The sequence below is a fragment of the Magnolia sinica genome, chromosome 17, assembly GCF_029962835.1.
Source record: "Magnolia sinica isolate HGM2019 chromosome 17, MsV1, whole genome shotgun sequence".
Lineage (NCBI taxonomy): Eukaryota > Viridiplantae > Streptophyta > Magnoliopsida > Magnoliales > Magnoliaceae > Magnolia > Magnolia sinica.
The window spans coordinates 9,967,626-9,978,730 of record NC_080589.1 but is presented as its reverse complement, the minus strand read 5'-3'; the positions used below and the strand labels follow the sequence as shown (position 1 = coordinate 9,978,730).

The 11,105-nt window shown below is 39.2% G+C and overlaps 1 protein-coding gene across 1 annotated transcript; it reads left to right on the top strand.

The window, feature by feature from the left end:
• Positions 1–1,219: 1,219 nt before the first annotated feature.
• LOC131230997 (late embryogenesis abundant protein Lea5-like) lies at positions 1,220–2,974 on the top strand. Its single transcript, XM_058227044.1, has 2 exons — positions 1,220–1,448; positions 2,603–2,974. Exons 1-2 carry the CDS (start codon positions 1,378–1,380, stop codon positions 2,832–2,834), a joined length of 303 nt encoding a protein of 100 aa, XP_058083027.1. The 5' UTR covers positions 1,220–1,377; the 3' UTR covers positions 2,835–2,974.
• Positions 2,975–11,105: the final 8,131 nt, after the last annotated feature.

Here is an 11,105-nt window from a genome sequence, read left to right as displayed (position 1 = left end):
AAATGAATTCCTATTGTTGAAACCTTCCCAGGATCCACCTTATGTATATATTCCATCCAAACCGTTTATAAGGTCATTTTCACTGAGATGAAGTGAAAAAGCTAAGAAATTAAATCGATGCAAAACTTTTGTAGCCATTTAAATGTTTCAACGGTGGTCACTAAATCCCCATTATTTCCTCTCGTGTGGCTCACTTGAGTTTTGTATCGTAATAATTTTTAGTTTATGTCCTAAAATGAGTTCAAAAAACGGGTGGACGGGTTGGATTTCTAACAAACATCACAATGGGCCCCATCCAGAATCGCTGTGCAGTGAAGGAAATCCGCGTCCCGTCTTCGCACGACACGTACCCACATCAGCTGTATCCCGCCGATGTTTGGTACACCAGCCAATCAGCTTCCCATGTAATCTTGCAAACAAACAAAAAACGAAAATTTTCAACGGCTCTCGTTTATCTTTAAATATCAAAGGATATAGTAATCATTGAGGAATGATATTATATTAATAGATTATTTATTATACTGAAGAGAAAATGGACTCTTCAAATCATCAGAAAATGTCATCACATGGGCTCCAGCGGGTGGCGATACACACTGGATTCTCTGTCGCGACATGTGCAAAACGATGTCCCGGCGTCCAGTTCAAATTCGGCGCCGAGTAATAGTATGACCGATTTTTCCACGATTACTTTAGCATTTGCAGAACAATGCTTGTATCTAAAAACAAGCGCTCCAAATATGCTGACGCAGCTTGCGTATGCAAGATCCAGTACGTTTATCAGGTGGGCCCTTCTTTTTCTTCAAGAAAAAAATAACAACCCTCAATCTTCCATGGTCCAAACGTCCAGTTTCAATCTAGGATATGGACAGCCACTCATCCATGGATCCCCCACTCAATTTCATTTGTGTACGTTGACAAACCGTATCAGCATAATCATCCGATAATGGAATGACAACCATGGCCCACTACCTAATTATCGGATCCTTCACCCACACGTGTCAAAATCACGCACATGCGGCGCGCTCGTGTTTGGGACACAAGATGCGCGGTTGCAAACAGCATTCCCACTGAGGACTTTGGTTTTTTTTATACTACTCGGGCGGAGACCGCTCATATTCGGTCGCACGCGTGGAGTTCGCTCTCTTTAGACGGCTACTTTGACGCGTTTCCTCCTCTCTCTCCACTAGCCCTACCTTTATATAAGGAGGCCTCGGTTTCTCTTTTACTTCCCAAATATACCCTCATCGGCCTTCGTTCGAGAGAGAGAGCGAGGAAGAGGTTCAGGAAGTTTTAGCTGATTGCTGTAAAGGGCTTTTCCGTCTTAAACAGAAAAAAGAGCTCTTCGCAGTATCAGCTTCTCTTCATAAAACCGATCCAATGGCTCGCTCTTTCGTGACCGCTAATCTCCTCTCTGCTATCGCTGATGGCGTCTCCCTCGCAATCACAAGGTACAGTTCTACGATATTTCGTGTCTTGATAATCCAACGGTTGCGATCATCTCGTGGCTGATTATTAGCCGCCAGGATCGGCCCAGCGCATCTTAGATGGAATCTATTGGGAAAATCTAGAGTGCGCTCAACGGGCCTGGCGGAGTCCGCACCGTGTCTACCCACACGATTGTATTGCATGGCATGGGTATCGGTAGATTCGCGCATGTCAACAGAGAACACGTGTGAGAGATCTGGCGGGTCCACCTCTCGGTCAGCTACAAGTATAGGCTTTCTGGGGACTTCTGGATTCTTTCCTAGCCGTTGATATTTCTCATAAAAAAAGACGCAACTGATGAGTGGGCCAAGCTGCCCTGTGGGCCCACCAGATGGATGATCAGACCTCTTCGCACGTGTGCTACGTCGACTCGCGTGAGTTCCGCCAAAAGGGCGGCTGTTGATGATTTAACTGTCCGTTTGGGATCCCGTATATCTGATTTTTGGGCCATGATTTGGACGGTCTGGATTGACTACGTGTACGGCAGCTTGTATATTAATCCCTGATCTCAACTGCAAACTGTTACCTTTGAATCAGATGTGCGCTCATATGGGAACGGGCTGTAGTGGGGCCCACCTCAACTGTGTATCCGATCCACACCGTTCATCATGTTCTCCACCTCATGTTCACCGTAGAAACAAAAATCGGGCTGATCCACGACTTGGGTGGGCCATGACACGGGTGTGGCCCACTTGTGTTTTTGAATGGCCTGATTTTTGTTTTCCGATCAATGGATTAGATGGCATATACACAGCAAGGTGGACCCCACAAACAGCGGAGAAGGTTTTATTGGTTCGGTGACCTCTCCCAATCGTTCATTGTAGCGTGGGCCCACCTGAGTCTTGTTCGGGCTGAGTTTTGGCCGCACGAAGGTCCCATCAAATGCTCGGTTGATGGGGTCCACAACAATAACCCAGTTCGAGCGGACCTCTTTGAATTATTTTAGGCGCATTTTAGTGGGAATCTAGTTGGAAAAACTAGCTTGCGCTGGTTGCGTCTTGCTCGCTGAAAGGGCTTGTGAGCCGTGTGTTGACCAATCAGATGATCCAAACCGTGCAAACACTACCCACTGCATTTATAACCGTTCGATTTTCTTCTTTGTTTGATTGATCAACAGGCGTTGTTACTCTACAACATCCCGAGGCCTTGTTTCAAGCGTGGGAAGAGGTGGAAGGAGTGGGGTAGCCAAGACAGGGGAAGAGAAGGTGAAGAAGGCAATTAAAGAAGCTGAAACATCATGGGTGCCGGATCCCGTCACCGGCTACTACCGGCCGGCGAACCGGGCTGGCGAAGTCGATGCAGTCGAACTGCGAGAGATGCTCCTGAAGCAGAAACTCCACCAACACTAAAGGCTAGGATTCAATCTTAGATAGCTTTCTTTCACTCACGTCAGCAAATTTATGTTAGACCATATGAATGTAGTGAAATGGGTGGATGATCATCTCCTTCTCCTTAATTTTAGAATAATAATCTAATGAAATTTTCATAATTTCTTGTATTTTATTTTCTCCCTATGGATTGTTGCAACCACATGATGCATTTTTATTGTTGAGCCTCACTTGAATTACCCAAGTCCAGTGATGTTTCAGGAACTAAAAAATATGGCTAATACTGAGATGTGTTACAGTGCGTTTGAATGTCAAAAATAAATTATAGTTGTGGCCTGAAATTCCTTTATTTACGAGGCTTTTTCAAATACTTATAAACAAATTTCTATTCAAGGACTTTAAAGACAGAAAACCTCACAGTCTATCTTTAGTGTATGGTAATTAAGACTTTGTTTTTCTTCTTACAATTAATTTATGGAGTATTTAATCAGCTCCAACGTGTGCTATCTCTAAGCCAATTTAAGTTACCCATCCAATCAAGTCATTCCACAGTTGTCTAATTTTAGGGCATGCTTGATGAGTTACTTTTTCTACTTACAATGGTGGATAAGTAACTTATTTGAGATAAGTAGAAGTTTGGTTTAAAATCAATTATGGTAAGTTACTTAAGCTACTTGTGCCATAAGTAGCTTATTTCTTTTTTTTTTTTACTTTTTAGATTAAAGTGATTAAGTAATTTTAAATAAAAAATTACTTATAATTGATCATAAATCAAATATACTTATCTCAAATAAGCTACTTATTTATTGTTGTAAACTCCATGGGTTTGCTCTCTATAGGCATAGGTTCAGCTTCCCTTGTTGACATTATCTGATACATGTAGTTACAGGTGTTTATGTGAAATATTCTTGCCTCTAAATAAAATCTATTAATGTAAGTAGAGAAAGTAACTTACGGTGGTATCAAACAACCCCTATTGAATGGACCATCCTCACCTTTGGAAAGTCTTCTTGGTAGACATACATCTTCGTGATCTCTGAGATATAACTTATTGTTTGTATCTTCTGACGTGGCTTAATAAAAAAACGTTAAAAATATACTTTACTGTAAATAACATTAACATTTCGTGTTAGGAAATCTTTACTTTTTATCATGAGTCTCCCGTATATGATGCATATACGTGATGCTTTTTAAGCAGGGATGCTATGCTTTTTAGTTCGGCCACGCAAGGGTTACTGGGACGTGGAAAAAAGATTCTAAGTATAAATAAAATTTTATTTTCTCTCCACGTGTACTACGTTCGACACCCACTACTTTGTAGTGATTGGGACAGATGGATGAATTTCACTTATTGAATGCCAGATGCATGGAACAATGTTTGGTTGGAGTGTTTATAAACCTGAACTTATTATTAGGAATTGGGTGAGTGACGTCAGCACGAAATAAAATACTAGCTGTGTCCAAATTCGACCAAAGAATGACCTAACATTGCATTAATATACGAGATCTTTAATTTTGGTACATGGGCCATCTATGATGAGGACCCTCTTATCAACGGTTTGGATTCTTCAAGTATGTGGCCCACCCGTACCAGATGAAAAAACTGAGCATGTTTTTCCAGCTCTTCTAGATCATTCTAGGACATTCTTGGGTATGACCAGTTCTCCACCTTATGATTCTTGCAAGCGGATTGGGTGAATATAGCTGGTGTATTGACGTCCGCAAGTTCTGTAGATTTTCTCATGAGCTATGTGTTATATCCAAACCGTCCAACCATTTGGCGATCTGTCTTAATTTTTAAGTCAAAAAATAAGACAAATCTAAAGAAGATCAATTGGACCACACTGCAAAAAGCAGTGGGGATTGAACGTCTACCATTGAAACCTTTTCGGGTCACAGAAGTTTCGGATCAATACGAAATCTGTTTTTCCTCTTCATCTAAGTATTTTTTAATTTTTACCTTATCAACAGATTGGATGGAAAATAAATATTATGGTAGGCCCTACAAATTTTTTAACGGTGAAAATGTTATCATCGCTGCTATTTCTGGTGTGGTCCATTTAAGAGAATGCTGTTTCAACAGTTTAAATGGCCTGCAAGAATAAAAATTGGACCGTTGGTAGTTTCAACGTTGTAAGATACTGACCCACTTTTTCCTGTCATGGGACCCACTTGTGCATTGGATCTGCTTCGATTTTGGGCCCATCTTTCAAAATGAGATGAAAAAAATAGTGGACGTCTTGGATTTGCGACACGCACAATGAAAGTGGGCCCCACGTAGCTTTGTGGAAAGTGCATTAATAAATGATTTTGCTTTAAAAAGCTGGGCCCCACGTAGCTTCGGTTAGAACGGATGCGGATTGCCTGGTGTACCACACACCAGCTATATAGCTGATGGAGATACGTGTCGTGCGAAGACGAGCGCCGACGCTCGTCGAGCTCCGAGTTGTACAAACGTTTCAAAGGAGATCAAAGTTACATGGGCTTCACAATGATGTATTTATTATATCCACACCGTTCATCCATTTTTCGAGATCATTTTAGAGTATTAGACGAAAAATGAATCATATCCAAATCTTAAATGGACCACACCAAAAATAGCAGCGATGATAATGATTTTTACCATTAAAAAATTTATAGGGCCCGCCATAACGTTTATTTTCTATCCAATCTGTTAATAAGGTCAAAAATACATGGATGAAAAGGAATAACAAATTTCACATTGATTCGAAACTTACATGACCCCAAAAAGGGTTTCAATGGTAGATGTTCAATCCCCCACTTCTTTTTTCAGTGTGGTCCAATTGATCTTCAGGTCTGTCTTATTTTTAGGCTCAAGCCTTAAGACTAGCTTGCAAAATGAATGGACGGTTTGGATATAACACATACCTCATGATGGGACTCACAGAACTTGTTGATGTCAATACACCAGGCCTATAGCTGGTGTGGGGTACATCAGCCAATCCACTAACGGTGAAAGTAACAGGTGATTTTGGAGAAATAGTTTAAAAGTAGCACGTTTTAAATTCACAGATCAAAGCAGAGGCATCTTATGAGAAAAAGTCCTATATATTAACTGCAACAAGCTTGGGTGTAGTCTTTAACTTTCTTTCACCCAGGCTAATTTTTGACTGCTTGCCTCCAAGTGCAGAGGTTCATAAGTAATATCCTGTGAATACAGGGTCGATCCCACAGGGAGATGAATTGCGAGAAGGAAAAAATCAAATGCAAAACAAACTAAGTAATAAAAACTAAACTGATGATTTGATTTTTGAATTTTTGAATGGATGTAATTCAATTGAATAAAAAAAAACACCCAAGCTTCAAAGTTCCACACATAGATTAATGTTCCAAAATCATGATGACTTGGATAACACAACTAGGATCTGAGCACTATGGTCAGCCTAATCGGAAAATAAAACACTTTAAATATTTTAATAAATGATATAAAAGATTAGAAAATAATAGATTTGCACCATTGACATATATTCTCAAGCGTCAGTGATTTTAAGTATTCAATATCTATAGGATAATGAATATCAAAGAAATATAACAGGTTGAGAACATCTCCTATCTAGGAAATCTGATTAATCTAGGGTAAGTCTATCCATCAATGTAAATCTCATATGATGGAAACATATGGATCTTACAAGAGGATAAAAACAAAACCTAAATAATAGATAATATGCATACACCATTATTCTCATCATTAAAACAATCAATCATCATAATTTAAAGAAATATTAAATCCATGTGCTTCCCTTCTAGCTTGGGCTAGAGGGAACTTAGAAAAACATAATTAAATTGTAGAAATAAAAAGCAACAAGAAAGAAAGAAGAAAAATTGCAAATAAAAAAAGATCTAAAAGGAAAGAAACAACTTATAAAGCTTTAATAAAACTAAAAACTCTTTAAAAAAATCCTAAATATTGCTCTTGAATGCTTCTAATGATGCTTTAGAATGCCCTAGGAGGCCCTATTTATAAGTAGGGAACTCCAAACTTTGTACAAAGTTGAAAACCCTAGAAAACGCCTCAAATATACGTATTTTCCCAAAATAGACTTCTCGCTGCATAGTTCGTTTAAAACAGACTTCCTGCTGCGCAGTTTTCCAAAATAAACTTCACAGCTTCAAAATACACTTTTTTAGGACGATTTCAGGATTCTTCACTTCAAATCTTCGATTCTCTTCATTCCTCGCTTGGTTTTCTTGGATCTTTGGCATGTGAATTCTTCAATCTTGATCTCCTAAGATCCCTCCATTGCCTTGGTGAATTTGAGCATCAAATTCTTACTTTTTAACACATTTTTCAATCCAAGCTTTTAAATTCACCTTGCAACACATACATGAGTAAAATAGAATATTAAGATGATTTATGTTCATAAAACCAAGATATAAATGGCGAAAATTATGCAATATTTGAGTCTTAACATCCCTCTCTCGAGGTTATCTCTGTTTCTCAACTTTCTGTGAGCAGGTGCATGTTGCATTTTCATTCCGTTGCCCTTGGTTCAATCAAATTAGACCATTCATGTAACTAATGGTCTAAATTTTGTACACGTGTGTGAGTAGGATGCACCGGCATACTAGTGTTTGCTTGACTTGAGAGTTGATTGAATTATTGGCGTCCCCTTCACCGAGATGGACAAATTAGAGATAGGTAAAGATCCAGAATTCTATTAGCTATCAAGATTGTGCTCCGTTCAAGCAATTAGTGAAACAAAATGAGGTTAATTCTTTCGAATGAATTCATTTTGCATTGTGATAATAGACGTAAGTCTATGGACTTAAATACTTGTTATTTCACTAACACTTTAAGTTCAAAACAATCTTTAAATAAACAAAAATGCACATTCAAATTAAATAAGGCAGAATATTGCTGATTTCATTAAATACTGTGAAATGATGTTTATTACAACTGATAATTTACGTGATAAACAAATGAATAAATAAAAATAAAAAGGGATAAATACTTGATACACCTATCGAAAAAGACGAATCGATAATGGTATGATCAACCAAATCAGAACTTAGATGATCACGATTTACAACTTAAGGTTGTAGAAAGACTATTTCTACTCTTAAGGTGCTGTAGCGGGAGCTGCTAGACAGTAGCTATAAATTAAGCTATGTTTGAAAAAATAAAGAAAAGATAAATAAAAAGTAAATTGATGTGTTTGGGTTTCCTTACCGCTTCTGGATCCTCCACACTTACATTGTTGTTATGTATATGGAAATCTCTTTTATTGCTCTGAAACTTGTGACTTAGATTGGGAAGGACTTTGGGTAGATTTAGACTCCCCAACTTGTCGTATTTTCATTCGACGTGGGGTGATCGTGGTCCATCAAGGATCAATCCTAGATCTATTGAAATCCCTCTAATTAAGACACCAAATCTGGGTTGGATCTAGATCAATCTTGACTACATTGCGTCTTTGATGACGTTTTGCTCAATGGATTTGGCCAGAGCTGTCAAATAGTTTAGATCGGATCTCATCTAACATTTTCACCATTCACTACAGGATAGTTTTGGATGTTGGGAGCGATGGGTGGCCGGGATACATCACATATTGACCCCTTGGGTTCTTGATCGAGATGCAACTTTAGGGACATCGGGTACTCTCCCTGTCTCTTCCTATCTTCAAATTATTAGGCAAATTGGATCTTGCTTTCTTATTTAACTCTTCCATTACTTTTTTTCCCAATCAATGGATGTCTTGGGATTATCTGATGAGAAACTCTTCCCCAACTTAGGTTCTGGCCAAAACTGGATTGGGTTGGGCAAGGGTTTGATCTCTTGATGTTTGAGACCTTTTCAATCGCTATTGTTTCTCCGAATGTCTTTGGAAAAATCTCCCATTTTAAAAATACTGCGAGAGACGGCCTAACCGTGTATATTATCGTTAAATTTAAGATAGATCCATTCTTCAAAGGGTCTTTTGTTGTCAGAAGTCTTTAATCTAAAATTTTCTGGGTTGTTCGACCGGTTGTGGGCCAGCCACGACTGGTCGTGGGAGCGGCTCGACTAGTCGTAGCCCGCTCGACTCAAAGTTCAGCGAGCCCTGTTTTTCATGTCTGGGCCCTTTGACCAATCGTAGGGATTGTTCGACTAGTCGTATCTCGACCAGTCGTAGCTCCCCTTCGATTAGTCGTAGTTACGCAGATTCGTTTTGCGATTTTGCAAATTGCGGAAATCTGAGTCCTTTCGCAACTGCGATGCGAAAGGAAAATTGCCTAAACTATAAATAAGTGTTCCTAGGGCTTTTTCTATGGGTATGGAAAGTAATTCTAAGGCTTTTTAAAAGGGTTCTAGGGAAATCAAACGGTGTAGCAAGGGTGAGATTCGAGGTTGTTCGAATCGGGTAAGTCCTTTGTCTTTGTAATTTTTATTTTCATAGTGGAGATCTGTCGTTTTGTGCCGTGTTTTTTTCCCTTAAGGATTTTCCACGTTAAATCTGTGTTCTCTTGTGTGTGCTTGGTGTCATTGTATTACTATCCTAGATCTAGATCTGTGTGATTTCGCAGCAAAAATCCCAACATCTTTTATAAATGTGCCCGATATATTTCCTCATAAATAGGCATATTGATAATGGCTACGCGGCATGTGACGATTTAACCTTTTAAAGGCACGCGCAAGGGTTTGTACCATCGTACTAATAACAGAATATGTAATACTAAAGAAAAAATAAACCAAAGATTTCTTTGGGTGTGAGTACGCTTATGGCGTGTGCTAAACGGATAGTGACACCATGTGATAATATCTTATTAGGCCAAATCAAGGTGTTGAAAATGAATGTAAGCATGGTGTGTGGAAGCCCATGGTTAGGACAATTAATTTTATTTTATTTTGTCATGCAATTAGTTTTTATAGGGTCCTAAATTTGCATTTTCAAAGTAGACCCTTGTTAATCTAAGCAGCAGCTAGCACAAACGCCATCACATATGCCAATGTAGCGTAGGTGCAGTACCCAAGCCACCATGTAAATTTCCTATCCAATCAAGTCAGCCCACCATTGGCTTAGTATTGAATGGACCATCCTTACCTTTGGATAGTGAAATCTATACTATAAGGTCCTCCTGGCAGATGTACGATGGAATTTGAGATATATATATATATATATATTGGGAAAAGGTACTATGCGCTTGACCTCACGAGTCCGTCCCATGAGGTCGAGCTGTGTGGGCCCCAACGTCATGTGTGTCAAACATCTACCCCATCAGTCAGATACACTATTCCATGGTGGGTCTCGGTCTTAAAAATCAAGTCAATCGATGACTTTTGTGGGCCACACCACGTATAAAAGTTGAGAGCGATTACGATCCCATTAAAACATTCATAATAATATTTTGGGCCCACTGAGATGTGGTTCACAAATCCATCCCATCTATTATGTGTGCCCCACTTAGATGAGGGGTCAGACCAAGTTTAAGATGCATCCAAATTTTAGACGGGCCCCACCAAGTGCTTCTATATGTTTTAGGCATGTCTTCACATGATTTTAGATGGTATGGTCCACCTGAGTTTAGTATACGGCTGATTTTTGAGATACCCCATAATTTAAAGGGGACCCATCAAATGCACTGTGTTGATGTTTGACACACATCACGGTGGGGCCCACACAGCTTGACCTCATAGACGGCCCCCCCCCCCCCCAAAACACACGAAGGGTACTAAAAGGAATTTGAACATTAAAGGCATGCGTGTTTGACTATTTAGTAAACAAACACCGCCTTACACTTACATGGTGTCAGCTTAACTGACAAGTCCTGATAAGATAATCCTAACCATCCAATCAATGGCCCACAAGGAAATATAGTCAATGCAGCTAGCATCATTAAATTGATGTGATACTCAGAACATGGGCCACCTAATTTTGAAAATGAAAACAAACAGGTCCTCAGTGTAGTCTAATCTTACTATAAATCTATATAATTTTTTAAAAGTGTAATTATAAGATTCTTACTACGCATACACCTGGTAGGCACTGAAACAATTAGGCCCTTAGATCCATTAAGATTTGATTGAGACTGGTTGTTGATTCATCCCCAATTATCCAATAGTGGTTGAGGTATCTTATTTGAGATTTGTTTTTGGTGTCCTTCCTCCTGCGGCTCTCCCACCACTCATAGTTAGGATTATATAGACAATTTTGATCATTTAAAATAATCCACCTCAAACGATTAATTTCCTAACATATCTTATGAGATATTTGCTCACCGGAGTATTGACTCTTCTTTTATAAACTCACTTCCGTTCCTCTTTCTTCACTTCAGCTACAAGGGCCTTATAAT

Excerpts from the sequence above, each read along its gene's own strand:
- LOC131230997 (XM_058227044.1), top strand. The coding sequence starts at position 1,378 with ATGGCTCGCTCTTTCGTGACCGCTAATCTCCTCTCTGCTATCGCTGAT. Across the intron at positions 1,449-2,602 it reads GTCTCCCTCGCAATCACAAG|GCGTTGTTACTCTACAACAT; the intron begins GTACAGTTCTAC and ends ATTGATCAACAG.